At 40.5% G+C, this 25814-nt stretch overlaps 5 protein-coding genes across 5 annotated transcripts; 4 read left to right on the top strand and 1 right to left on the bottom strand.

Annotated features, from left to right (window-relative positions):
* Positions 1–2129: 2129 nt before the first annotated feature.
* Positions 2130–4503, top strand: LOC6498837 (seminase). The gene is made up of 2 exons (XM_001955803.4): positions 2130–4245; positions 4308–4503. Exons 1-2 carry the CDS (start codon positions 3268–3270, stop codon positions 4371–4373), a joined length of 1044 nt encoding a protein of 347 aa, XP_001955839.2. The 5' UTR covers positions 2130–3267; the 3' UTR covers positions 4374–4503.
* LOC26514301 (seminase) lies at positions 4483–5544 on the top strand. Its single transcript, XM_014911784.3, has one exon. The coding sequence runs from the start codon at positions 4507–4509 to the stop codon at positions 5392–5394; it is 888 nt and encodes a 295-aa protein (XP_014767270.1). The 5' UTR covers positions 4483–4506; the 3' UTR covers positions 5395–5544.
* Positions 5545–8002: 2458 nt separating this feature from the next.
* Positions 8003–9110, top strand: LOC26514875 (seminase). The gene has a single exon (XM_014911869.3). The coding sequence runs from the start codon at positions 8027–8029 to the stop codon at positions 8978–8980; it is 954 nt and encodes a 317-aa protein (XP_014767355.2). The 5' UTR covers positions 8003–8026; the 3' UTR covers positions 8981–9110.
* A 357-nt stretch (positions 9111–9467) lies between these two features.
* LOC26515169 (seminase) lies at positions 9468–10385 on the top strand. Its single transcript, XM_014911915.2, has one exon. The coding sequence runs from the start codon at positions 9483–9485 to the stop codon at positions 10338–10340; it is 858 nt and encodes a 285-aa protein (XP_014767401.2). The 5' UTR covers positions 9468–9482; the 3' UTR covers positions 10341–10385.
* A 1805-nt stretch (positions 10386–12190) lies between these two features.
* Positions 12191–22424, bottom strand: LOC6501716. Its single transcript, XM_044714124.1, has 26 exons — positions 22097–22424; positions 21664–22039; positions 21522–21595; positions 21264–21463; positions 21098–21210; positions 20822–21038; positions 20587–20759; positions 20057–20522; positions 19809–20001; positions 18003–18372; positions 17866–17939; positions 17532–17731; positions 17359–17471; positions 17084–17300; positions 16763–16935; positions 16231–16699; positions 16074–16164; positions 14897–15259; positions 14464–14839; positions 14322–14395; positions 14064–14263; positions 13890–14002; positions 13613–13829; positions 13381–13553; positions 12849–13320; positions 12191–12787 (listed from the first exon to the last, which is right to left on the bottom strand). Exons 1-26 carry the CDS (start codon positions 22380–22382, stop codon positions 12485–12487), a joined length of 6096 nt encoding a protein of 2031 aa, XP_044570059.1. The 5' UTR covers positions 22383–22424; the 3' UTR covers positions 12191–12484.
* Positions 22425–25814: the final 3390 nt, after the last annotated feature.

The raw sequence follows: 25814 nt of genomic DNA, 5'->3' as shown, positions 1-25814 counted from the left end.
GGTAGATGTAAAGATGGGTTTTGTGGGTTAGGTAACGCTGCTTTTAATTGGGCCGGTGGAAGTGCGGCGCGGCTTGTGGCATCACCACGACGACTATCACATGTCAGAGTTCACGTCGGTCATTAGCATCGGGTTTTTAGAGCTCCTTTTCGAAAAGGTCAGTTGGTCACAATCGAATCCCAAAGGGGGATATCGTTAAAGTCTCGATTTCAGGTTTCGCTCTCTTCTTTTCCCGACACTAAACTAGGTACTTTTTATCTTAACGAAGCTGGGTCAAGCACCCTTTGGCCAGAAAGATGAAGATATCAGATTACCCAGCAGCCAGGCAGTTAAGTTGTTAACCTGCTCTCGTTAATTTTGATCTGAAAAGAGCACAAAATTCAGACATCACTGGACAGGAAACTCATTAATTTTGATAGATGGACTCGAGTCGATGGCAACTCGACGACCAAAAGCTGAGGACACCCACAAGCGGAACTTAAAGAAGAGGTGAGAGGCTTGAGATATTAATTCCCTTACTGGAGGAAACTCAAGATCAAGAGAAGATCATTACACTGACCAATGGAGCCAGAGTCCCGTCTTCAATCCGGATCCAGACATCAACGTCAACTCTGCTTCCGATCTGTCTACCCTGGGGCATAGGTGGGATTTTTTTTTTGGCTTCCTGAAGCGTCAGTTACACATCGTGTCTGGCGGATCTCCTGAGAGCAGCAGATGTTCCTCTGCGAGATCACTATCCATCTCAGATTACCCCAGACAAACTCCTTTTTTTTGTGGCCATCTTTTTTCTCTTCCTTGCCGCCGCAGCATTGCAGCAAACCCTTTGAAATAAAATTGCAGTACAATGGTAATACCCTTCACCATCAACAAGGATATCGGATGAAACACGTACCACCCCACATTCCAGCAACCCAAAAGGCCACCCACTCCCATTTAGATAAGGAAGAATTATTGCACTGGTTGGGTGCAAAAATTCCCCAGTATTATGGTTGATGCGAGTGTCGCTTTCTTGGAAAACATTTTAAATTCTGTGGTTTTCAGTTTCCATTAAAATGGTATATTTGTTGGCAGCCACAGGAGTTGGGAATACCACTTTTAAGAAGGAAGTTGTTGTCAATCGCAATGAAAGCAAACAAAATGTAGAGTTTTCAGTTAAAGTAACATAAAAGGTGATTTGTATGCAATGTGCAAAGTATTTTCGATTTTTGGGCTTTAACACTATAAACACTACAAAATTGAGGCATAGATTTTAGGTGCAAGTTTTGGGAACATGTTAAAATATTTTTATATTTATGCATTAAATAGTTTTTGTGACATTTTGAAGATCTAAGTAATATAAGACTTACTTTATATCGAAGACAATTTACAATTAAATGTAGATACCAAGTTAATCATTTCTTATATCTCTAGTATAAAAATTTTTGCTTTTTTATATTGGATTTTGGGTGTTAATTATTTATTCTTGTCCAATAAGAAAATAATCATCGCCAGCAGCAGGCCGCGCACGCGCTTTAAGCCTCATTTGGCATTCTGGCCAAGACCTGCGGCAATTCTTGACGCATTATGTATACGAGGGTACTGGGCGAGTATGTGACTAAGACTACGATCTGGGCGTGCGAACCGCTCCGACTCACTTTGGGCATTATTATGATCCATCACGAAGACTGGGGTGGGTGCGCATATCGTGGTCGGATTGCCAATTGCCATTTTTGGATGAATCCCCGGGGATACGTTGCCGTGGGCCGGGGCCTACGTGATTCGATGGACATCAGCCATTAGAGAATTGAATATCGAAATTCGCCGGAAGAGGAAGGGCCGGTGTCTGGGGCCTTTCCAGTGAGCCCTACGATCAGGAAGTCCGTTGATCGACGTCGTCGACCGGGTTCAGTGTCCGGTTTTTGTACTTGAAACCCAAATTACGCAGTTCCCGAAATAATTTCCAGCCCAGCCTCCCCTCCAGTGGGTTTGTTATTTTTGGCATTTGGCGAAAGTACCGCTAGACGGGCATCATGCAAGTGCGCAAGTGGGCCGTACTCTCGAAAACCCGCCCGTGATGTCACCAGACCGGCGGTTCAGCGGGTTTTTGTTTCCATACACAGCGCAAAAATAGTATACAGTTGATGTGATCAGATATAAGTATATTTATTAAACATTTCAAAATTCAAATCGAGAATATACTAATTAATTATTTAAAACATTTTTTATTGTAAATTTATATTGTACCAGTTTTTCTCAAAGTGCAGCCCATTCACAACTCGGATTACTCCTCGAAATCTGATGATTAAAACAAAAAAGTCTCAGACAATTGGTAAGTGCTCACGTCACCAAAAATTGCAGTTTATCAGGCAAAGGGGCGTGTCCGTCCACTAACGCAAAAGGCTAACACGCCTTTTTCTAAATATTTAAAGTTTTTTTTTTAAATTTAAAGTATGGATTAAGCTTTTAACGACCTTTTTGTAACACATATTTTTATATATTTATTTTCATAACCGAAATAACCCATAAAAGAGGAATTATCTTATAATTATGATATATTTTATGAAGGTTGAGAAAATTAATAAATGTTCTGAATAGAGAATAAAAATCATTTTAATCATAAATAAAATATTATTTAAATTTTGACCAAATATGCCAAATGGAAACTTCCTCGGGTAAGTACAATACAAATTACCTGAACCAGTTTCATTTCAGGCCGTTAATCATCTTCGATCACCATTTAAGAATCAATAAAGAAGATAATTTATTGTGCGAAAACACGATTCATGAAAAGACAATGACTTCGAATGACATCACAGCGACTCTGCCTTATTTAAGCAATCCCTTACGCAAAAATCGTTTGTTTTTTTTTTAAGATTAAGCCTAAATATAATTCAAGTATTTGGGTTTTTAAGCAACTGAGATAACCGGTTTCTGGTATAAAATGAATCCTCTATTTAAAGGATATTTTAAAAATATCAAATCGATCAATCAATGTACCGTATTTCAACCGATTTAAATAACTTTGATGTAACTATGATTCATAAAAAGTGACTCAAAATGCATTTTAAAATAAGCACCTGCCAGTAATAAACTTAATGTTTTTTATCGGAATATTTACATCGAAATGACTCCAGATACTGCCGCAAATAAACGAGTCTAATACCTTTTTTTGATGCAGGTCAGTTTTGTTTTAAAATTAGTCAAACTAATTAGTAAAGTAGATTATTTCAAGGCAATTTTTAATGGTCGGTAATCTTTTAAAAAAGCTGAATATCCTCATTAGTTAAAATGCGAGGTCTAAGCTATCAGCTTCTGTGGTTTCTTGTTCTTCAAATATACCTGCAAATAGGTCATGGCAAGATTTATAAGCGTTCGGTGTCCAGAAAAACTCCTAAAGAACGACGAACTTGGGGTGGCATGGACACGAATACAGGGCCAAATTTTGGAGGATGGCTTCTGAGGATCCTCGACAGCAAAGGAGAGTTTGCCTGCGGAGGAGCCTACTATGCCCCACTCCTGGCGATCACCTCTGCAAATTGTATCTACCCGCATCGGAACAATTTACATGGTGCCGCCGTGGAGGGGACAGCCTTTTCCAAATGCGACCCGGAGCTTTATTCGGAAATCGACACAGTCCACATTCCGGAAAAGTTTATATATCACAAACGATTCATGGACGTGGCTCTGGTGCGTCTGAAGACTCCTATTAAAGGCCTACTCACCGAGTTTATCAAATTATGCTCTGTGGATCTCGTTCCTGGAATGTCTATGACGGTTTTCGGATGGGGCTTCGACAGCATGGAAGTGCAGAAGCCTACCACGCATCCCCGCAGTGCCGAAGTTACCATGGAGGCAATTCCCACTTGCCGCAGGAAGTATGGGATGTCACTTCTTCTGGCCAGCACTTCCGTGTGCGTCAAGCAACCCAAAAATTCAAATGACTGCCTCTATGACGGTGGATGTCCACTGATCTACGGAAACGAGCTCTGTGGTATTGTGTCTTTGGGATCCCAATGCCAAAACACCTCCTATCCGGGAATCTTTACCAACATCAAACGAGTGGTAACCTTCATCACAGAGACCGAAGAAGCTATTCGATCGGGAACCATACTGCGAACTGGAAGAAAGACAACAAAACATCCTAAAAAGCCCATGCCGAGAACACAACCAAAACCTTCTCTTCTTCAAATAACGAAAAAGGAAACCTCAACGACGGAAAACATGTTGGACACAATGGTGTGCGAGTTTTCGCGGCCCATGAGAACGGTAGGAACTACATGTTTTATTATTATCCTTCTCTTCCAATACAACGTTCTGCATTTCTTTAGGTAACACAGTCAATGACAAGCACTACAGAAGGCTACAGTGAAGAAAGAACTAACTCCGATTTGTAAAGAAAATTCCTGAATAGAATAATTCTTTTATTTTTACGTGTATCAATCGCATTAAATTTAAATATTTCACGCCAATATTTTCCACCTGATTTATGTACATAAATACGAAACCTATATGGGTAGTACCTGAGCAATGGTGTACATTTTCCTTTTGCTAATGGTGATCGCGACATTCTGGCCACTTCCGACAGGGGGAAGGGTTTATCAGAATAACATCCGTCTCAGGACGCAAAAATTTCGGCGCTCTTGGAACGGTCCCGAGCAAAATACGGGTCAAAACTACGGCGGTTGGCTGATGCGGATTGTGAACGTGGATGGGTCCTCGATATGTGGTGCCGCGTACTACTCTCCCTTGCTGCTGATCACCTCGGCAAACTGCATCCATCCCTACCGGTATAGTCTTGAGGGCACCAGTGTGGAGCCGACCGCCTTCCTTAGCAACTGCGAGAACATTTTCGGACTGATTGATACCGTGTACACGCCGGAAGAGTTCAAGTACCTGGGTCAGTACATGGACATCGCCGTCATCCGACTGAAGCGGCCCATCCAAGGAAAACTGACGGAATTCATTCGTTTGTGCAGCACTCCTATTAAAACTGGCATGAAAATGACTGCCTATGCCTGGGGGTTCGACTCCCTCAATATCGTAGTACAAACCTCGGACGCTAGAAACGGGTCCGTAACAGTGGAGGATCCCAAGGAATGCAACAAAAAGTACCGTAATCTATACAAAGTGTCCAAAACCTCCTTTTGTGTGACGCATCCCAAGAAACCTACAGACTGCCGCTACGACGGCGGAGCACCTCTGACCTACGGCACCGAACTCTGTGGAGTTGTCTCTCATGGACCTCTGTGCAGCGACACCAGTCAGCCCGGCATCTACACGGATATCAATTTGGTGGCCAAGTTTATAAAGGATGTGGAAAAAAAAATTGCATCAGGAAAATTGGTCCGATCCCTATTATTCCAACAAAAGTTCCAAAAGTATTCGCTCAGAAAGTCTTCCTGTGAAGAACTTTGACTTTTTAAGTAGCTTAAGTATAATATTTTCTATAATATTTTTCAATCGTATAAGCAAATTAATTTTCATATAATAGATGCTCCTTTTTTTATTTTATTTCTAAATAAATATATTAGTGGTTTTTTTCAATAAAAAAAGGACTTACATAACATTGTAAAATCATTAAAAACTTATATACAGAACTGGCACTACCTTATAAACAATCGCTTAATCAATTTTATTGTATGGCTTTCCTCCTTTTTGTAGTTGGCACCTTAGCTTTACGATTAATCGAGATCCGGACAAATTTACTTCGCGTCAACTCCCCAGATTGGACTTTTCTCTCGATTGTCTCGATGAATTTTTTCACCTTGTTGACGTCCGTGTAGAGGCCCGGCTGACTGGTGTCGGCGCACAGTGGTCCATGAGAGACGATGCCGCAAAGTTCATTGCCGTAGGTCAAGGGGCAACCGCCGTCGTAGCGACATTCCTTTGGATCCTTTGGATGGGTCACACAGAACGTGTTGGAGGACAGCTTAAAGTCAACTTCAAACTTTTTAGCACAGGGCTTAGGATCTTCAACGACGACGGATCCATTTCTAGGCTCCGCGGACTGAGATCCCACATTTATGGAGTCAAAGCCCCAGGCATAGGCGACCATTTTCATGCCCGTTGTTATGGGAGTGCTGCACAAACGAATGAATTCGGTTAGCTTGCCCTTAATGGGCCTCTTCAGCCGGATGATGGCCACATCCATGAACTGGCCCAGATACTGGAACTCTTTCGGGGTGTAAACGGTGTCAATCAGTCCAAAAATATTGTCTTCCGCATCGTTCATGTAAGCCGTTGGCTCCACACTGGTGCCCTCCAAGCTGTACCTATACGGGTGAATGCAATTCCCGGACGCAATCACTAATATGGGGGAATAGTAGGCAGCTCCACAAATTGTGGAGGCATCTGAATTCACAACCCGAAGCAACCAACCCCCATAATTGTTTCCCGTATTTACTTCGGTACCTTGCCAATACCGCTTCCATTTTGGAGTTTTCATTGTGATGTCACGGGGATATATCTTGGTCCAAACCTGCAGGGGCCAGAGAACAACTATGGATAGTATCAAAAATATAACTATAACCGTTGTCATAGCTTTTTATACTGAAAAAGTTGTGGGTTTTTTTCATGGAATAGGCAAAGAAAATTAGCGTAACTTTTCGTTTTAGGACAGTCTCTACTTTTTCTGGGCTTTCTTGCAGTTGTTCTTGCAATATCACTCATTTAAAAAACCAGGAAGTCTACGATCACCGCATAATTTAAGTGAATATATATTTCCATGTCAATTTTATGAATATTAACTCTTCTGGATTTTCTTTTTGCCCGTCGTTTTAGCAACTACCCTCTTTGTTGTTGGAAGTTTACGCAGCAAGTCCGGTATGATCTGGAGCTGCCTTAAAATGCCGGATTGGATTTTTTTCTCGATGTCCAGGATAAAACTTAGGACCTTATTAATATCAGTATAGACTCCCGGCTCAGAGGTGTCGCTGCATAGTGGTCCATGGGAGACGATCCCGCATAACTCATTGCCGTAGGTCAACGGGGAGCCGCTGTCGTAGCGGCACTGTGCAGGATTCTTGGGATGTGTCACACAAAAGGATGTATTCGAGAGCTTAAAACGGCCTCCGTACTTCTTGTCGCAGGACTTCGGGTCCTCTACGATTACGGATCCATTTCTCGGGTCGGAACTCAAGGGCACTATATTGATGGAATCGAATCCCCAGGCGTAGGCGGTCATTTCCATGCCGACCTTGATGGTCACATTGCAGAGCCGTATAAACTCGGTAAGCTTGCCCTTAATAGGGTTTCTCAAACGAATTACAGCCACGTCCATGTATTGATGTAGGTAGCGGAAATCTTGATGGGTATACACGGTGTCTATTACTCCGAAGATGTTTTCGTCGTCTTCCAGCAATGCCGTTGGCTCCACACTGGTCCCCTCCAGACTGTAGCGATGTGGTTGGATGCAATTTGCGGAAGCGATCAGCAATAGAGGAGCATAGTAGGCAGCTCCACAGATCGTATTGGCATCCGAGTTGACTATCCTCATCAGCCATCCGCCGTAGTTATCACCTGAATTCGTCCTAGGGCCGCCCCAAACCCGTCGCCATTTCGGCGTGGTTTTTATAATGTTGCGCTGGTAAAGTTTACTCCAAGATTGAAGGGGCCACAAATGAACAAGAAACAAGATCCCGAGAATGTAAGTCCTCATAGTAAAAAGATAAACTTAGTTCTGACAGTTGAAGTCGAAAGTATAAGCACATTGAGTCACAAGGCATATTGTAGGGTAATGGGATAAACATAAAAGCTAAATATTTAAAGCAACCTAATTATATTACTTATAATAATAAAATAATTGTTAAAAAAAAAATCCTAAAAAAAATCCAGCACATAATTTAAAAAAAAATTGAATTTATAATGATACTACCTAACAAATTTAACATGAATAAAAAATATATTCTCTCTAAAATAAGTGCATCCATATTTTTCCCATTCTTGAAAAACACTTTTAAAGGGGTTATATATTGATTCGTTCAGTCTAATTTATCATATACACTAATAAATCAAAAAAAAAAATGTCAGTATAGTTACTACCATCGTGATGTGGGTTTCGCGAAGCTGGATTTTTTTCTTAGTCCTACTAGAAGTTATGGCTTTGATGAAACTGACTAGCAGCAAGGTTTACCCAAAAGAAATAAACCGGAAGACCCCCAAAAATCGCCGGATTTGGGGTGGCATGGACTCAAATACGGGACAAAATTTTGGTGGTTGGCTTATCCGAATAATTGATAGCAAAGGTGAATTTATGTGCGGGGGAGCGTACTACTCACCGCTATTAGTAATCACCTCCGCAAACTGCATTTACCCGTACCGGAATAGTCTACAAGGCGTCTCAGCGGAGAGTACAGCATTCTCAAAGTGCGATCGCGAGATATATGCGGAAATCGATACCATTCACTTCCCGAAAAAGTTCGTTCACAACAAACGCTTCATGGACGTAGCCTTGGTGCGACTGAAGGCCCCCCTTAAAGGTCGACTCACGGAGTTCATTACGCTTTGCAACACGTCCTTAGTACCCGAACAGGGACTAATGGTTTTTGGCTGGGGTTACGATAGCATGGAGGTCCAGAAGCCATCGACAAATCCCCGAAACGGATTAGTGACCCTGATGGCGATGAAGACTTGCCGCCAAACTTTCGGAAAGGAGACTATCCTGGCCAGCACCTCGATATGCATCAAACAGCCCCGGAATCCCAGGGAATGCATCTACGACGGGGGGTGTCCTTTGATTTACAAAAACCAACTCTGTGGCGTAGTCTCCATTGGATCGCAGTGCCAGAACACCTCCTACCCGGGTATTTACACCAACTTATATGAAAAACAGGTGATGGACTTCATTAAACAGACCGAAGAAGACATCGAAGCAGGGAAAATCTGGAGAAGTCCGGTCAAGCCAAGGCACTATTGGGATAATGAAGAAACCCAGACTGAAGTTAAATATGACGTGCAGTCGAAATTGATTACCCCAGATCCGTTGGAAGCAATGGTCTGTTGAATGGAAATTCAATGAAATCCATTCATTCAAGTTCATGAACATTAATTAAAATGAAAATAACTTAAAATAAATAACAGAAAAATGTAGATTTTATTTAAAATACTGCATTAGCGGAAAATTCTTAAAAATGAAAAATAGAGTATCCATACTTCCCAAGTATACATTTTTTATTCTAAACACACTTTCAAGGCTCTCATATTAATTAGTTTAGTTTAAAATGTGGTTTTCGAAACGGTGGACACTTCTGTTACTTCTTCTAGAAATTATTTCGTTGTTGAACCTAAATAGCTGCAAGGTTTACCCAAAAGAAGTACAAGGAAGGACCCTCCGAAATAGCAGGACTTGGGGTGGCATGAAGTCCAATTTCATACCTTTTTCTTGGCTCTTGACCTAAAAAATAAAAGAAAGCCTACATGCTTAATGATATTGAAAATCTAAATTATTTGGAATAATCCGTGAAATCAAAGCTACAACCATTTCGCTAAGTTTTAAAGTCAGTTAGATGATATTGTTGAAGAAATATTGTGTTGAGTTCTCCAGATTTTTAATGAATTTTCTCAGAGAAAAACTAATTTTTCTGTCATTTTTGTCGACAGGATTAAATGGAGTTCGTAGTGCCGGGTCTCTGCTGTCAAAACCAGCCGTAAGGACGATCTACAACAATGGCTTCCGGATGACTGAAGGCGCAAATGTAGAATCCTGGATTCTGCGAATTATGGATGGGGACACTTTTGCTTGTGGGGCGGCCTATTACAGCCCGCGTATCGCACTGACCTCTGCTAACTGCATTCACAGTCACCGAAGAAGGCTGTCCGAACTCAGCCTCATGTTTTTGTCGCCGCACGAGAAGGATCCGGTGGATGAAGTGCGGATCTTAACCGTATATGTGTCACAGGATTGGCGCTGGACGAAAAACTACATGGATATTGCGGTGGTGAAGCTAAGAAACCCTCTGCGTAACCATTTCAAAAACTTCGTGAAACTCTGCCGCAAGCCGTTGAGCTCCCATAATCGCCTCACGATTGTTGGCTGTGGCGTTGGACAGGACGATGAGATGCGCAGCGAACAAGTCGAAGTCCTTGGAAGAATGCAGTGTGAGGATCGGTATGGTAACTATATCCTTGGAGAGACTCTAGCATGCGCCCGAGAGTTTATCCAAAGTCCAAGGTGCATGTTTGATGCTGGTTGCCCGGTAACTTCTAACTCTCAACTCTGCGGAATTGTGGCCGCAGGACCGGCTTGTGAGTCAGGACTGCCCGGACTCTTTACGGATGTCTATGCGGTCAGGAGATTTATCTCAAAGGCAGTTCATGGGAGAAAATTTCGCAGTAGAAATATCGGGTCCTGGCTTGCAATATAAGATATAATATAATATAATATAAGATATAAACAGTCAATTTTTATTTCTCACCTTTACCATATTAATTTAAAAAAATAAACGAATTTAAAAAAGAAAATAAAAGTATTAAATTGAAAAAGAATTTAAATATATATAATAAATATTTAGACACAAACCCCCTTTAGACCGCCATCTGTTGCTCGTTACTGCTGCCATATATAGAGAACAGCGTCATCACTGCTTGACAGAAATAAACTGCTTGCTTCAAGGCAATTTGTATTTAAAATTTTGAATTATTAAACAATTCAAACGATTCCGGCATATTTTAGGCTTTAGATTTGATCGTTTATTAGTAAAACCAAATAGTTTGAAAATCAAATAGTTTTCTGAATATTTATGTGGAAAACTACACTTAAATTAAAAAAAGGTTTTTTTTGCAATTCTATTCAAATAAATAACGTAATTAATTAACATTTTGCTCTTACTAATTTATTAAAAACATTTAAAATTGCCTTTTTGCTTTACCAAATATCAGATAATTAAAACAATTTCTTTAAGACTTTGAACATGAATTAGAATATTAGTTAAATATTATGTCCGAAGAGCGAAGAGTTATTCGGATTGGCCACGTCCCAATATCGGATACGCCGGTCCAATCTTCCAGTGAGAATGAAGGGTGCTCCATCGACTACGCCACCGAGGATGCCGCTGCTGCTGGACTGGATCGCAGCACGGTTTGACACCTGACCCGTTTCGATGTTCCACACGGATACCTCGTTATTGGACTGCGAGGCGGATATGAGATACGGATGACATGCCACCTTACGGATCCAGGAGTCTGCCGGGTGTTCGATCTCGGCAATTGGTAGCCGGAAGGTTAGATTCCAGAAAATATGTATTCCACCGCTTGTTCGTGTGGCCAGCCACGAGCCATTGGAGTATTGGCGGACTACACCTGCCGGGACTTTTAGACGCCCTGGTTCTCATTTAGCTTGCTGCAGTCCCACAGCCTCACAGTTCCATCGATGCTCCCACTGGCGAAGAGAGATCCGTGCGGTTGCAGGGATGCCAGCATGATGCCCGATTCAGAATTCTCGTCCAAGTGGGCCACCAGAGTGTCACTCGTCCGTTTGTGTTCAAAATTGATTCAAGAAATGGTTTTTTAGCCCGCGGACCGCCATTGTCGGCGGTTTTCGAGTGGCTTTTTATTGAAAATCTATTTTGCGAATCATCCGGCTGGCTGGCTCCGGCTGGCTGGCTCTCCAATTCTTCTAAGTGTATAAAACCAAAAAACAACAACGCTTATTACAAAGAGCTACCTTTCCCATAACGACCAAAGTTCATTGGATTTGTTAGCAATTTCAGTTGGTCATGGATTATGCAGCGCTTTGGAAACAGATTGATTGATCAAAGTACTTTGCGAACTTATCGCGGCAATGCGTATTAGCCAATGAGCAATCAAAACCAAAATAATAGCCCAATTGGGTTTCCCGAAACCCCAGACACCGCCATTATCAGCACCTGTTTTTTTCTACGATTCTAAAAATTTTGTAAGATACCCATCTTCAAGAGGTCTTCAAGAAGTCGGTACGTTTATCTTTACTGCAAGCCACGATAATCAATCCATTACCTAGGAAAACGCTTTGAATTCATTAGGTGATAAAATATTCGGGGTTTTCACCACTTTAGCCATTTCTAGTAATCGCGATTTGTTTATAAAAACAATATGATTCAAAGTTCATTGAAAATCCATTTATTGCGGCTCAGAAAGAGTTGCATGTTATTTTCGCGTGTTTTATTTAGGAATTTATAATTTTATTATGGTTCTTACAAATAATTATTCTTTTATTAGGTGCGAAAAACACAATACTTATAGAAACCATTTAATCATTAATAAAATATGTTATATTTTGATAACATACCCACAAGTACAATTGTGGAATCCCAAATAGTCATAAATCTATATATGACATAATACTATGAATATTTTGTGATTATTCTGATTTTTTAAAGAAATATAAACACCTTTGATGTAAAGATCTTCAATTTAAAGAATCAAATCAAAACAGACTCAAGTATGTGATAAAAATTGTATATTTTACATTTAAAAACTAAAAATAAACATAAATAAATTATTCACATGGCTTAAACATCCTACCGAATCTCTAACTACTGTCTTCGATTTCCTTTTCATTGTTCGTTGGCAACTCAGCCTTGGTTTCCAGAGGAGGAGCTGTGGCCTGGGAACTATCATCTACAGGAGAAATTGCCTCTGGTTGCTTCTCAAGATCGACAGGTGACTGCTGTAGCTCGGGTACTACTTGGGCTGGCTGGGCTTTTGGTTGGGGAGCTGGTCGTCGGTTTGGCAAAAGCATGCTCTCCAGTCCACCGCAGGGAGCTTCAATTAGGATGTACATAAAGTAGGCAAGTATAACCGAGAATCCAAAGTCCTGCCAGAAACGTAGCATCTAAGGAATGGAAAATATTATTTCAGATCTCAATTAATAGTTAATAAACTCGATTACTTACAATATCGTAGTCAGAAAAGTAGGTATTGACCCGCGTTCGTCCACCATTGAGGTTCTGAATGAACAGATGACCCATGTAGACACAGAAGGAGAGCTTGGACAGTGGTTGCCAGAGGGGTGAGGTGAGGAAGGAGTTGGCCAGACCTCCATATCCTTGCATGCAGGCAAATACCACCCAGCTCAGACCCAACGGCCAAGCAATTCGCGAAAGGGAAACATAGAAGGCCTCGTTCAAAATGGGAATAGTCTTACTCTTGCCTGTTCCATAAGGTTCCATGGCAAAAATGCAGGTGCAGAGCAGAGCCAGACTAAGAATCCAGCCTATCCAGACACTGGGTCGGTTAAGCTTGAAGGACTTTCCCCTTGTGGAGTGGAGAAAGTAGCCGAAAAGGAAGCCCACCAGCCAGCCAGAGGCACGAGTGTGGGTGTAATGCGAGAGATCCGTGCCACCATCGCCGCCTCCGCCGTTCAGTCTGAAATCGAGAACATAAAGTAAGGCCTCTGAAATCAATTATATATTAATTGAAACTTACAAGGAGTAGTCGTTGATAACCATAATGCTGAACAAATAGGCAGCGAGACCCAGCATAAACAAAAGCACCACAGCAGCTCCTTTCTTGCCAAATTTGTAAACAAGCAGCAGCAGGATCGGGGCGATGATATACAACTGAGTATCGATGGCCAAGTACCAGGTGTGGGCCAAACACTTGAGAGATTAAACGAAAATTAGCATAGTCACTTCCCGGTTGGCACTTTGGTACTTACTTCCTTGTCGGCAGCGTAGTTTTGAATGTAGAGCAGAGTCCAGTACCAGTTGTCGTTGCAGTTTTCGTAGTTATCAAAGTTCCAGTTTCCGTACAAGGGGCCATCAGCCATCCGGGGCAGCACCTTGAGGTACAGCAGAATCGAAACCGCCACGATGGGGGTGAGGCGAAGATAGCGATGCAGATACATAAGTGGAATATTCAGTTTTCCTTTGGCCCTAAAGTGGTTAAAAAAGTTAATTTTTTTTTATTCAGATAATTGTGGACCTTCGACTTACTTCTCCATAGCGCGCAGAGGAACCATGGCTACCAAAAGGCCACTGATAAAGAAGAACGTGTCCACAGCAAATACACCTTCATTGATAACGTTCACAAAAGGTGTCTTTGCCCACTGGTAATAGTCATTAAAATCAGTTTTCATATCAGAACTTAATAGCACTACATATACACACCTCATACGCGTCATACAGATTTATGTTGGGCGATGTTAGGCCAATTATATAGTCGTGACCAAAGCAAACCCAGATCAAGGACATGCAGCGAATTCCGTGAAGACACTCAATGACATTGGGGTTCGGTTTGGTTGTGACACGGAACAGGGCACGGGAGTTGGCACGAGCGGAGAAAACCTTCAAAATGGTGGGCAGTTTGGCTAAGCAAATAATACAAACTGATTAATATAAAACCATTAAAATCATGTAGAAACGTACTTTGGTCTTCACAGAGGAAGTAGTCATAAAGTGTGGAGAGAGCCACAGCCCCAGCAAACACCGATAACAGAACTCTGAAAGAAATTAAAATACATTTTCTTCTAGAAAACTTACTTATAATAGAATCTTTGTCACAACTTACATGGTGAAAATGGTAACCCCATCGAGTTCCTCTCGCTCCGATGTCTTGCAGGATTGTTCGCGAACCAGATTCTGATTAGCATTCAGCTCCAATCCAAGTAGCTGTTGGTAAACTCTTCGGAGGAGTGTGTCCATATTGGTGGCCGAGCAAGACGCAGGGAAACAGACTGCCGTTTGGACATTCATCATCATTCCAGCGCCACCACCACCTCCTCCTCCGAGTAGTTGCTGAATGGGCAGCGTGGAAAGGCAGTATTTGCCCACAATGGTACTTGTCAGGGCCTCCTGCTCGATGGCAACACACTCGTCATAGTGACCCAGATCCTTGAGATGGCCCTTCAGGATACCGGCAGGAATTGTTCCCCAGGAGTCAAACACTGTCAAAATTAACCAATTGAGTAACTGCCTATGGAATAATGGCCAATAAATCTCACTTCTATAGGCCCAAAGGCTGCCGGAGGCCAATCCAGCGGTGACTTGAGCGAAATCGGCATAGCATTGCAGATCTGAAGTCGATGGAAGACGACCATCTGGCACCAAGTCCCGCACGGTAATATTCTGATAATAGCCAAGGAACTCCTCCGACAAGTGTCTCAGCCTGTTCAAGCGCTGGTAATCCTGCGCACCGAGGTCAATGTCCAACTGAACCTCCAAATCCGAGCGAACTGCCTGGGCCATGGCCAGGCCAAAAAGAAGGAGCACTATTTTTATTCTCACCATGTCTGTGAACGTCTTACTGCCGAATGTCTGGCATCCGTTTTGGGGCAGCCTTTTTATAACCGACCACGGAAAGACGTCTGGTATTCTCAGTAGCGATAAGGATTAATAATATATGGTCATTTTTGATTAAAGGAATTGGCATTAATAACATGACTTGGCAATCGAACCTATTAATCAGCCAAATTTATAATTCCGATGAAAATCTTCACGCGTACCATTTTTTTGCATATTATAAGGGTCGAGTAGAATTATCTTATCGTTTCTATGAAAGCACTTTGGGTATAAGTGTACTCAACAATAACACTTTAGGCGGGAATCGAATTTAAATAATAAATTATTAATTAAGTTCAGAGGGGATATTCAAATAAATCTTATAATAAAGAAAACTCAAAATATACATTCGGAAGAGTTCAATATTTATTATTACTTAATTATATGGTTGACCCATGATTGTTTACAACATATTTCAAAATATTGCAAATCACTTTCTTATCTACTAAAGTTGGTTAAATCGGTCGACTATTCGATCTGGAGAAGTAGGTTTCTAGTGAACTTCTTAAAATCTTCGATTAGAAGAACGTGATTTTTCAGGTAGGCTGATATGGCTTTGTAATCAAATTTATGTAGTTAGCACATTAGCATATCTCAAGTACGTTTTATATTTAAAAGATTATAAATAAATTAATATTTATTGTTAGATTTCTTATTTCAATACAGGTGCATTGTTCCTGAAGAAACGTAAAATGTTGGTTTCATCAGATGTCGGACTTAGTGGTGTATCTGGCGTAGTGTATGTTTGTGTTCTTTGACTTTCCGGCTCTTTGGCTGCAGGGACTTCTGCAGGGGTAATATTTTGAGTATCAGGTGGCCTTCGATTCGGCAAAAGCATACTCTCCAGACCACCGCAAGGTGCTTCAATCAGGATGTACATGACATAAGCTAGCAGCAGCGAGAATCCAAAGTCCTGCCAGAAATGCAGCATCTGAAGGTGGAAAAAAAATGCTATTTTAAGGAATAAACCGATGAGAATACTTATAGAAATACATACCACATCGTAGTCAGAAAAGTAAATGTTAACCCTAGTCCGCCCCAGGTTAAGATTTTGAATAAACAAATGCCAAATGTAGACGGAGAAGGAAAGCTTCGATAGCGGTTGCCACAGGGACGAGGAGAGGATGGAGTTGGCCAGACCTCCGTATCCTTGCATGCAGGCAAAGACCACCCAGCTCAGGCCTAAAGGCCACGCGATTCGGGAGAGCGAAACATAAAAGGCTTCGGAGATGACTCCAATGGTTTTCTTTTTCACTAAGCCATAGGGGTACATGGCAAAGATGACTGTGAAGAATAGAGCCAGACTGGTGATCCATCCAATCCACACAGTAACACGGTTCAGTTTAAAGGACTTTCCCCGGATGGTGTGCAGAAAATAGCCGAAAAGAAAGCCAACCAACCAGCCGGATGCGCGATTGTGGGTGTGATGAGAAATTTCCTCACTGCCTTCTACGGTGAGATTTAACCTGAAACAGACATGGTTTTCATTTAAAAGCTGTCTATATATAAAAAAAAATATTAAAACTTACAAAGAATACTCGTTTATGGCCATATAACCAAAAAGAAAACCAGCCAGTCCAAGAAGAAGCCCAAAAACTCCTGCTGCTCCTTTTTTGCCCCACTTGTAAACGGCAAAAATAAAAATTGGGGAAAGAATGTAAAGCTGCATATCGATGGCCAAATACCAAGCATGAGCCAAGCACTGTAAAAATTTAAATTAAATAATCAATTAAGAAAATATATCTGTAACACAATATGCCGAAGCAGTGACAACAGTGCGTATGGGTGATAAAAATTATATTCATTTGCAAACAAATAGTTATTTTATTTAAAACAAATAATTTACTCACTTCCTCATCCGCGGCATAATTCTGTATATAGAGCAGGGTCCAAAACCAATTTTTCTCACAACTGTCGTAGTTGTCGAAATTCCATTTTCCATATAAGGGGCCGTCACCCACGAGAGGCAACAATTTCATATAAACAATAATTGCCACAGCCAGCATAGGAGTGACACGCAGGAAGCGATGAAGGTACATCAAAGGAACGTGCAACTTTCCTTTGGATCTACATAGACATTAAAAATATAGTTTATATTAATGATTTTTTATCTATTCGGGGTTACCTTTCCATGGTGCGTAAAGACAACAAGGCAACCAGGAGTCCACTTAAGAAAAAGAAGGTGTCCACCGCGAAAACGCCTTGATTGATGAACATCATAAACGGTTCTTTGGCCCACTATTAATTGAAATTGAATCAATTAATGGATTGTTAAAAACATGTTTTTAATAAACTTACCGAATACAAATCCACATAGTTTAACAACGGGGACATAAACATGAGTCTGTACTCGTGGCCGAAACAAACCCAAATCAATGACAAGCATCGAATGCCATTGAGGCATTCTATTACATTGGGATTGGGTTTAGTATTGAGGCGAAAAAGTGAACGTGAATTGGCACGAGCGGAGAAAACTTTCAGAATGGCCGGAAGTTTCGCTATCATTTAAAACAAAATAGGATTATAAATCTTCAGCTTCAAAGAAACAATCAAAAGGACTTTGCACTATGCTTGCTTATCTGCATAGCATACTTTTCGGTGAAGAAATAAATATTTATTTATTTATACTCACTTTGATCCTCACAGAGAAAATAGTCATATACGGTGGAGATAGCCACAGCAGCTCCAAAAGTTGACAAAAGAACACTAAAAATAAATAAAAATATATATAAAATATGGTATTTGATACCAAATCTAACAAACTCTTACATTGTGAATATGGTGAGACCGTCCAGAGATTCCTTTTTTGAAGTTTTACAGGTTCCTTCCTTGATCAGGGTCAAGTTTTTGTCGAACTCTATACCAAGTATCTGTTGGAAAAATCCACCGAGGAGGGCGTCCATATTTTCAGAAGAGCATGAGGCTGGAAAACAGACACCTGTTTGTGGAAGAATCAAGCTCAAAGCCTCGGAATATCCCAGCCACTGATGAAGTGGCAACTGAGCAAGACAGTATTTTCCAAGAAGATTATGGCCCGAGTCGAGAACCTGATTAATCCTAATACACTCATCATAATGGCCCAGATCCATCAGGTGTCCCATTAAGATACCGGATGGTATGGATCCCCAGGAATCAATCACTGTATAGAAGTTTTGTTATATCCAAATTTTATATCCACGTTATTTTTATTGTTTACTTACTTTTCAAAGCCCAAAGATTTTCCAAAGATGGTCCTGCAACTAACTGAGAAAATTCCTCATAACATTGCAGATCTTTTGTCGCGACCAAACGGTTCTCCGGCACTAAGTCGTCAACAGTAACATTTTGGTAATATGCGAAAAACTCTCTTGGCCAGTTTCTAAACCTATCTAGACGGTGATACACATTTGAGTTATTTTTATCAAATTCCGCAATTCCGGGGCTACCCCCAACAATGCCAAAGAGCAAACAAACTATTAAAACTGAGCCCATTTCTTCGAAAGCCCAAGTACAAATGACTCTTTTCTGGTCAAACAGACACCTTTTTATAAACCAAATTAAACCTGCCAGGTTAACGATGATTCGAATTAGTTGAACCCATAATCTTAACAGTGGTTTGCTGGATTTGAATACAATTAATGATTATAACTACTAGTCATCACAACATTCATCAACTCGTGTGTTCTATCTAATCGATAGCACAAACTTATTTGTTCACAATTTACGAGGCGTCTACTCATAACCGTTGCTACTTCAGAAGACTTTTTGAAAATTAATACGTATTTACTCAAATATGTATATAGGTAATATTAAAGGAAATCGGGCTACGCAATGCCAGATTTATTAATTATAAATAAAATAATTCAATTTAGAGTGTTACGAAAAGAATCCCTTTGGATATAGGAAAAGAAGATTAAATCGTTGGTAGTGGGTTTAAAATATAATTTTAGACATTAATTTTAGAAAATTGTTCTTTTATTATCGTACCACCAAACATGTTGATACGAATTCTGTCTGGTCTTGAACATGAGTAATATCGAATAAAGCTGAATGGATTAGGAAATCTTCAAAAAATAAAACTCTTATCGCTACAATATAAACTCAAATAGGCAATCAATACCAAAATAATAGCCCACTTGGATTTCCCGTAATCCCAGACGCTGCCATATCTGTACTTTTCTTTTTCTTTGATTCTTGAAAGTTTATTATGTAGCCTCCATTGAGAGGCTTTTGAACTCCGTACGCTTATCTTTACTGTGAGTCACTATAATCATACCATTACGTAGAAAAACGTTTAAAATTTCTGAGGTGGAAAGAGTCCGTATAGTGCGATTTGTTTATACAAACAATATATTTTAAAGTACTTCAAAGACTTTTATTTAGGGTCACAGTTCATTCTCAGTTTTCTATCCAATGTTATTAAGCTAAAACATAACTATGTGATTCAATTGTTATATAATAAATAACCAAAAAATTCAAATAAATATAAATAAATTATTTTCATGGGCTACATGCATAAAAATTTAACACTTTTGTCTTATTACTAATTTTTATATCCTTCTCAATGTTCATTTTTTTAGCCTTATGATTAAGGTGATTGCTTTTCAAGATCAATAGGCGCTGATTGCACATTCAGAGCTACTTGGATAGGCTGAACTTTTGGTTGAGGAGCTGGTCGTCGGTTTGGCAAAAGCATGCTCTGCAGACCGCCACAAGGAGCCTCAATCAGGATGTACATGAAGTAGGCAAGTATAACCGAGAATCCAAAGTCCTGCCAGAAACGTAGCATCTGAGGAATGGAAAATATTATTTCCTATTACGAGCTAATAAACCCGATAACTTACAACATCGTAGTCAGAAAAGTAGGTATTGACCCGCGTCCGTCCACCATTGAGGTTCTGAATGAACAGATGACCCATGTAGACACAGAAGGAGAGCTTGGAAAGTGGTTGCCAGAGAGGTGAAGTGAGGAAGGAGTTGGCCAGGCCACCGTATCCCTGCATGCAGGCAAAGACCACCCAACTCAGACCCAAAGGCCAAGCAATTCGCGAGAGGGAAACATAGAAGGCCTCGTTCAAAATGGGAATAGTCTTAATGTTGGCCCGCCCATAAGGATCCATTGAAAATACACAGGTGCAGAGCAGAGCCAGACTCAGAATCCAGCCTATCCAAACACTGGGTCGACTGAGCTTGAAGGACTTGCCTCGTGTGGAATGCAAGAAGTAGCCAAAAAGAAAGCCAACCAGCCAACCGGAGGCACGAAGATGAGTGTAACCTGTAAGATCCGGTCCATCATCACTGCTGTAAATTCTAAAATAAGGAATATTAAATAAAAACGAATAATTCAATTATGTATTCAAATGAATGGACTTACAAAGAGTAATCATTGATTACCATAATGCTGAATAGATAGGCGGCGAGTCCCAGCATAAATAGCAATACAACAGCAGCCCCCTTTTTTCCAAATTTATAAACCAGAAGCAGCAAAATTGGAGCGATGATATATAACTGAGTGTCGATGGCTAGATACCAGGCATGGGCTAGACACTTGAGGTATTCAATTAGAATAATTAAACTATGCATAGTTACTTTTACACTTTGCTACTTACTTCCTTGTCGGTAGCGAAGTTTTGAATGTAGAGCAGAGTCCAATACCAGTTGTCGTTGCAGTTGTCGTAGTTATCAAAGTTCCAGTTACCATACAAGGGGCCATCGGAAATCCGGGGCAGCAACTTGAGGTACACCAGAATCATAACCGCCACGATCGGCGTAAGGCGAAGATAGCGATGCAGATACATAAGCGGAATATTCAGTTTTCCGTTGGCTCTAAAGTAGTTATGATAGTCTCTGTATTGAGGAAATCAATGGATCAACCTTCTACTCACTTTTCCATAGCACGTAGGGGAACCATGGCTACCAAAAGCCCACTGATAAAGAAAAACGTGTCCACAGCAAAAACACCTTCGTAGATAACGTCCATAAAAGGTGACTTGGCCCACTGGCAATTAATATTAAAATTAGTTAATGAATATAAAGGCACCATATACACACCTTATACACATCATACAGGTTAATGTTGGGCGATGTTATCCCAATTATATAGTCGTGACCAAAACAAACCCAGATCAAGGACATGCAGCGAATTCCGTGAAGACACTCAATGACATTGGGATTCGATTTGGTTGTGACACGGAACAGGGCACGGGAGTTGGCACGAGCGGAAAAAACCTTCAAAATGGTGGGCAGTTTGGCTAAGCAAATAATACAAACTGATTAATATAAAACCATTAAAATCATGTAGAAACGTACTTTGGTCTTCACAGAGGAAGTAGTCATAAAGTGTGGAGAGAGCCACAGCCCCAGCAAACACCGATAACAGAACTCTGAAAGAAATTATAATACATTTTCTTCTAGAAAACTTACTTATAATAGAATCTTTGTCACAACTTACATGGTGAAAATGGTAACCCCATCGAGTTCCTCTCGCTCCGATGTCTTGCAGGATTGTTCGCGAACCAGATTCTGATTAGCATTCAGCTCCAATCCAAGTAGCTGTTGGTAAACTCTTCGGAGGAGTGTGTCCATATTGGTGGCCGAGCAAGACGCAGGGAAACAGACTGCCGTTTGGACATTCATCATCATTCCAGCGCCACCACCACCTCCTCCTCCGAGTAGTTGCTGAATGGGCAGCGTGGAAAGGCAGTATTTGCCCACAATGGTACTTGTCAGGGCCTCCTGCTCGATGGCAACACACTCGTCATAGTGACCCAGATCCTTGAGATGGCCCTTCAGGATACCGGCAGGAATTGTGCCCCAGGAGTCAAACACTGTCAAAATTAACCAATTGAGTAACTGCCTATGGAATAATGGCCAATAAATCTCACTTCTATAGGCCCAAAGGCTGCCGGAGGCCAATCCGGCGGTGACTTGAGCGAAATCGGCATAGCATTGCAGATCTGAAGTCGATGGAAGACGACCCTCTGGCACCAAGTCCTTCACGGTAATATTCTGGTAATATCCAAGGAACTCCTCCGACAAGTGTCTCAGCCTGTTCAAGCGCTGGTAATCCTGCGCACCGAGTTCAATGTCCAACTGATCCTCCAAATCCGAGCGAACTGCCTGGGCAATGGCCACACCAAAAAGAAGGAGCACTATTTTTATTCTCACCATGTCTGTGAACGTCTTACTGCCGAATGTCTGGGATCCGTTCTGGGTCTGCGTTTTTATAATCGGCTACAAAAAGACTTAGGAAATTCTCGTTGTCGATAGGGATTTGTAAAATATGGCTTGTTTGATTATCGAATTAGGTGTTAGTAACATGACTTTGCAAACGAAACTTTTAATCAATATTATTTTTACTATTACTTTGATTACTATTAATGAGCCAAATTATAATGGTACTTCAAATCTTAACGCGTACCATTATTTGTTGCATTTTATATGGGTCGAGTATTATCTTATCTTTGGAGTAATAGAAAATCACTAAGAGCCTTAGTATACAAATAAAAGTTTGCGTGCAAATGCCACTCACCACGCGAATTCGGCACAGGGAACCATGTTCTCCTTGACAGACATTTCAAAATATTTAAAGGAGACACTTCTGAAAATTATCACTTATTTAATAATATTGAAAAATAAAATGTGACAAAAATATTTTGTAACCAGATTTTGATGAAGATTGCTTGAGTATGGATATTTAAATATTTTAATATTAATAATTTAAATAAGGTATTCCGCTTTAGAATCAGATGGTTATTGGGGAAGATATAGCCTTCGCAGTGGGCCATATATTCGTCCCCATGCATTATTTCACATTTGGAAGGGGATCCTCCAGGAAATTTGACAAAACATCGAAAAAATATTTTATTACTAGATTTTGATGCGGATTTATGGAGAATCGATCTACAAATCGTTTCAAGGTATTCCGCTCAAAAATCGGATTGTTATTGGGGAAGATATAGCCTTCGCAGTGGGCCATATATTCGTCCCCTTGCATTTTTGAACATTTGGAAGGGGATCCCCGAGGAAATGTGACAAAGAGTATAAAAAAAATTTTGTTCCTAGTTTTTAATGCAGATTGGTGGAGAATCGATCTACAAATCGATCAAGGTATTCCTGTCTAGAATTGGATGGTTGTTGGGGAAAATATAGCCTTTGCAGTGGGCCATATATCCCCATTAATTTTTCAACATTTGGAAGGGGATCCCCGAGGAAATGTGACAAAAAATATAATCGATCTACAAATCGATCAAGGTATTCCGCTCTAGAATCGGATGGTTATTGGGGAATTTAACACCTTCATTAAGTTTCAAAGAAAGACCACACTGCGTATGTGTGATCATAATTTTTCTTAAATCCGTTGCATACTTTTGGGTGAAAATTTTAATAAAGTAATCAACCTAAATTCATAAAACTGTCTTTGACCTTACAGAGAAAAGAATAATACACATGGTATGCAGAATAAAATGCAGTTTTGAAAATTGAGGAGAGGTCACTGAAAACTAGTAAAAAAACACACACATTTTATTTAACCCAAAAACGAACATACCGAAATTGTAAAAGTTCGTTTAAATGGGGAATGGTAAAGACGGGGACTCCTTGATCAGTGTCAGGTTTTTGATAAACTTCATAGATATCCGATCTAATGGAAAAACCCCTCAAGAGCTGCATCCATATGTGCAACGAACCATGGGGCGAGATAGCAGAGACCTGTTTGTGGAATGAAGCTGCCAATAGCGGAATTTCCCAGCAACTTTGAAGAGGCAGTTGAAAAAAAATGTTGACCAAGAAGATTGTGATCCTATTCCCAGCCATTTCATCCGATCCCAAGACTTTTTACTTGAGTTGGTATTTATGGTGTGAGAAACTTTCATTCTATTGCAAACGACATGAATTTCGATCAATTTTGTTGTAAATTACAAATGTAGCCAGGTGCTGGATAATGAGCTGGGTATTGCGATCGGCTCATTAACATTTTACATTATTTTCATTTAGCGCAACGCCTATACATTTGAGTTCCAGCCAACTGGATCCGCAGTATCAGCTGGCTTTTATCTCTAATGATACTTTAATTGGCCGCGTAATTCAATTAAAAGTGTCCAGTCTGACGGCTGGTGGAAGAACTTGACTTTCTACTTCCGTAACCTGTAGCCGTAACCGTACCCGTAAACGCAATGGACGAATTCTTGCAAGTAATTACCCGTCTGGCACTTGACTCGTTTTTTTTTGTGCCATTGGAAACAAACTTTGTTGGCCAGAAGAAAAGATTTGACACGAAAAAGCAGCGCTGTCATTGTCATGTCCAACACGACGTATGCGCAATATGTGAACCTAATCAGTAAATAAAACTCCAAATCAGAGATCACAAAAACATCAAAAGAATCGATCAGCCGAATGCGAAAGCAATCAGAGCCGTCGAATTGTTCGATTCGACACTCGCCCGCTGGCAGCTGTTAACAGTAAATTGTCCCGCCTCGAGTTGTTTAGGGAAATACTTGCCGGGGCAGAAACAAGTTGGACTGCCTGCCCCCTGTGGCCGCACACTGAGGAAAACATTAACACCCCCCATTATGGCAATCTTTTTTTTTTTGGCGATCTCATGCGGATGAAAATATATTCGAAAGTTGATTTTGGCACAAATCATTATGTTTTTTTATGCAAATTCTGATCTTTATTTATCCAGAAAATAAAAATATCTTTCGTACACTCAAAAAAATTGAATACCTCAGAATTTATTACATATTTGTTTTCCTCAAATAAAGTTCTTCAATATTATTTAATTTTTAACACCTTTAAACATCAATAATTGAATTAAAAGTGTTATAAAACCTTACACATAAAAAAAATAAAGTCTTCATTGCTTAGCTTAGTTGGAGCTCAGAACAAATTATATGATATAATACCCTGTTTTTAAGTGTTTTCGTTTGGGGCATTTGCACGTCACAAGTTCGCCTTAAAACTGACGAAATTACAACAAAAACCCACATCACGCGAATCAACAAAAACAAATGATAAAATTTTTAAACGAGAACCGAGGCAGATTCGTAGAAACATCCAAGCTGTGCGACGGATGCGTCAGACTTTCTTTTTGGGGAAGTCCGGATGCGATGGCCCGGCGCTCGCCCGACTAGTAGCCGGTTCCAAAGATGCCTCCTCACGGCCGCTGACGTTGCGATCTGGAAACGTGACTCGGGTATGCGACCAGATACGAATCTTTGCATACAAATCCAGCCACTGACAAATGGGAGTGATCATTTGCGGCTCACACTTAAGTTAAAAAAAAAAGAGAAATAAATACAGATTCTGGGCGCGCCTTTATTTTGGGATTTGACTCGTGTCTATTGAAATCAATTAAATTAATCGGATAATTAAATATTCATCCAGATCACCCAGTCGATAGCATAATACTTACGACAATGAATCACCAAATTTTTTTATGTATTCACGAAACACTTTTAACCCAAATCTTCGTGTGAATCCTTTTGTTTCGAAAACTAAATAAAAGTCCCCCAAAATGTGGCGTTTTATATTCCGAGCAGTACAACTGAGTTTACTTGAAATGTTAATAACATAATTACTGAATACAATTGAAGGAAGGAAATA

This window comes from Drosophila ananassae, chromosome 2L, assembly GCF_017639315.1.
Source record: "Drosophila ananassae strain 14024-0371.13 chromosome 2L, ASM1763931v2, whole genome shotgun sequence".
In the NCBI taxonomy this organism is placed as follows: domain Eukaryota; kingdom Metazoa; phylum Arthropoda; class Insecta; order Diptera; family Drosophilidae; genus Drosophila; species Drosophila ananassae.
This window is presented reverse-complemented; position numbering and strand designations above follow the sequence as displayed.

Excerpts from the sequence above, each read along its gene's own strand:
- LOC6498837 (XM_001955803.4), top strand. The coding sequence starts at position 3,268 with ATGCGAGGTCTAAGCTATCAGCTTCTGTGGTTTCTTGTTCTTCAAATA. Across the intron at positions 4,246-4,307 it reads TTTCGCGGCCCATGAGAACG|GTAACACAGTCAATGACAAG; the intron begins GTAGGAACTACA and ends GCATTTCTTTAG.
- LOC26515169 (XM_014911915.2), top strand. The coding sequence starts at position 9,483 with ATGATATTGTTGAAGAAATATTGTGTTGAGTTCTCCAGATTTTTAATG.
- LOC26514875 (XM_014911869.3), top strand. The coding sequence starts at position 8,027 with ATGTGGGTTTCGCGAAGCTGGATTTTTTTCTTAGTCCTACTAGAAGTT.
- LOC6501716 (XM_044714124.1), bottom strand. The coding sequence starts at position 22,382 with ATGGTGAGAATAAAAATAGTGCTCCTTCTTTTTGGTGTGGCCATTGCC. Across the intron at positions 22,040-22,096 it reads CAGCCTTTGGGCCTATAGAA|TGTTTGACTCCTGGGGCACA; the intron begins GTGAGATTTATT and ends TAATTTTGACAG. Across the intron at positions 18,373-19,808 it reads TATTGATCTTGAAAAGCAAT|TGATTGATTCCTGGGGATCC; the intron begins CACCTTAATCAT and ends ACTTCTATACAG.
- LOC26514301 (XM_014911784.3), top strand. The coding sequence starts at position 4,507 with ATGGTGTACATTTTCCTTTTGCTAATGGTGATCGCGACATTCTGGCCA.